Raw genomic sequence first — 2500 nt, 5'->3', positions numbered from 1 at the left:
GCAGCTGGGGGTTTAATCTGGGACTGTGGGTGTAGACGTGTGGTTCTGGGTCCCGTGTGCGGTGCCGTGAGTGTGTGGACCTGTAGTGTGTGGACCTGTAGTGTGTGGACCTGTAGTGTGTGGACCTGTAGTGTGTGGACCTGTAGTGTGTGGACCTGTAGTGTGTGGACCTGTAGTGTGAGGATCTGTAGTGTGAGGATCTGTAGTGTGTGGTGTGTGTTCTCCTCACACTAGTTCATTAAAGTTCATGTTTCCGTTTGTGTGTCTAACCTGCCTCTGTGTGCTGGTGTTTGGTATTTACTATTAAACTAAATCAATCATCGCCTCCTTGTCATTGGTCTCCTCCCACCTTGGAACGGCGCGCGCGCGCGCACCCGCGAGTGACGTCACTTGACTGACAGGTCCCGGCTGGAGGGGGGGGGCGGGGCCGCCACTTCGCGTCTGCGGGCAGAAGCGCTCGGTGCCACCGGCTACGGGACGTTTCTGAAGTTGGAAGATAAACCCAAGCACCGGAGTACCGGCGGGGTTTGAGTGTCCGGTACCGGGAGGTCGGAGCGCGCCGGTCCGGTGTGGAGGGATCTAGCGGTACCGAGAATCATCCATATGTGGTCAAAGTATTCGAGTATTTCAGCCCGCCGCTATTAATAGACCCGCCCGAGGTGAGTGACCCGCACGGCTGTCCGTCCGCTCCCGTCTTTATCCCCGTTAAACTCCGCGAGGTTCGCTCCGGGTTCCGGTTAAACGGGCAGGATATCGTGTCGCCGGGTCCGTTTAACTTGTGCGTGAAAGAAGCTGCAGCGGGAATGCAGTGGTGATGAACGGTGTTAAAGTACCGACTACGACCTGAACATTTGACACCACAGTCCGGGTGGAGCGACGTGTTGGGTCCGGACGGGCCGGGCGGCTCTGATTAACTACACAAAGTCCTTTGAAGGACTGCGGTGTACCGACGGGACCTTTAACGGGCTTCTGCGTTTCTACCAGTCTTTAACTGGGTGCGTGTTTGACTGCTGGTGAATATTTATACTCTGTTACTTTATGAACCTCTGACATTCTCGCAGGAATCTCAGCGTATTTACTCTGGTGTGTGTGCGTGTGCAGATTTAGGTGCCGCTATTCGCCACAGTTTTCCGTTTTATTTGGCTTGACCCATGACCTTCGTCTGTTGTTTCGGAGTTAAACAAGGCGCCCGATCTAAAAATACTCCATGTGTGCGCCGTGACAGCCGCTCTTTCTCCACCGCTTTATACGGCTATCTTTATTTAACATAGCCTATAGTACACATCGTTTACAGTACAAGGGCAATCAAACTAAAGTCCACCGAGTTGCTTTGATTTTAAGTGAATATGTAGTGCTTGGGATTGTGGATTTTTTAGTTTTTTGTTTGTTTGGCTATTGGCCATTAATACCATAAACAGTTCATTAGTTGCTAAGTCGTGTTTGTTCACCTACAGGTACTGAGAGGGCGACACGTAGCTGTCTTTGCATATATGCCAATTCTACTTCCCTTGCTTTCCCTCTTTCCTCTTTTTCTTCCTCTCTCTCTCTCCCTCCTTCCAAACCTGCAGCCGTCATGTCGTTCCGTAAGGAGATGGAGAAGTATAGGGACGTCGACGAGGACGAGCTGCTGCAGACGCTGAGTGAAGAGGAGCTGAGCAGACTGGAAGACGAACTCCTGGAGCTCGACCCTGATGTAAGAGTCTTACCAAGTCTTATGGAGTCATACGGAGTCTTATGAAGCCTTATGAAGCATTTTGGGTGGGCCAGGTCTGCTGAACCACACACACGAGGTTTTGCTTATGGTGGCTGTAGTGTTGTGTTGTAGCAGCTGGGGTCGCTGGCCAGGGCCGGCGCCACGGGGGGGCGAATGGGGGCGTCGCCCCCTCAGGCGAGGTGTCCCGCCCCCTCAATGTAAAAAATAAGACCCATTTATTTTACAACAATCGCTACATGGTGCCCCCTCGGCCGCTCGACAATCGTTACACGCCATCTCCCGCTCAACAACTTACGTTCGCACCCCCGAAATTTTCTGACGCCCCCTCACTGTATATGTTCTGGCGCCGGCCCTGTCGCTGGCCCTAGACGACAGAATGTGAAGTGTCTCTCGCTGCTCCTCCCAGTTCAATTTTAACTCCCCGGTGATGAAACAGACTGGTAATCAGGGCAGTGCGTCTCACGTGCTCCAAAACACGGCTGCCCTCACACTCAGATGCATCAGTAAGAGGGACTTTACTGTCCACTTACCAAAGACTCTCATCACCGCACTGTAGAAACGTCAATGAAACAACCAATTTATTGGCTTTTCAGTTATCACCACACAGACAGCATGGTTCACAGCTCCCAGCAGCTGACGGTGACAGGTTTGACTTACGGGGTTCCTCTCTGAATGTGATGATTCAGATACGAGTTAGATGGTTTTACACTGGTTCAAAAGTAGGTGTGTGCCAGAACGAAGCCCCTGCTGGAGGAGCCGGGCTGTCTGATGGTGGTGTGAATGGTG

General features: G+C 52.3%; 2 protein-coding genes across 2 annotated transcripts in view; both read left to right on the top strand.

The window, feature by feature from the left end:
• The window catches only part of tdrd7a (tudor domain containing 7 a), a 20476-nt gene extending 20196 nt beyond the window's left edge, over nt 1-280 (top strand). Inside the window, exon 17 of the mRNA XM_077013239.1 lies at nt 1-280. This exon is cut by the window's left edge and continues 224 nt beyond it. The gene's annotated coding sequence lies outside the window, so the exon portion shown is untranslated.
• Nucleotides 281-414: 134 nt separating this feature from the next.
• Nucleotides 415-2500, top strand: part of tmod1 (tropomodulin 1) — a 17356-nt gene continuing 15270 nt past the window's right edge. The window contains exons 1-2 of the mRNA XM_076975841.1: nt 415-659; nt 1569-1693. Coding sequence (XP_076831956.1) covers nt 1574-1693 — 120 coding nt within the window. The 5' untranslated portion in view covers nt 415-659; nt 1569-1573. The remainder of the gene's footprint in view (nt 660-1568; nt 1694-2500) is intronic.

The sequence above is a fragment of the Brachyhypopomus gauderio genome, chromosome 1 (genome assembly GCF_052324685.1).
Source record: "Brachyhypopomus gauderio isolate BG-103 chromosome 1, BGAUD_0.2, whole genome shotgun sequence".
NCBI classification, from domain to species: domain Eukaryota; kingdom Metazoa; phylum Chordata; class Actinopteri; order Gymnotiformes; family Hypopomidae; genus Brachyhypopomus; species Brachyhypopomus gauderio.
The sequence above is the reverse complement of the archived record's forward strand: the minus strand, read 5'-3'. Positions and strand labels throughout refer to the sequence as shown.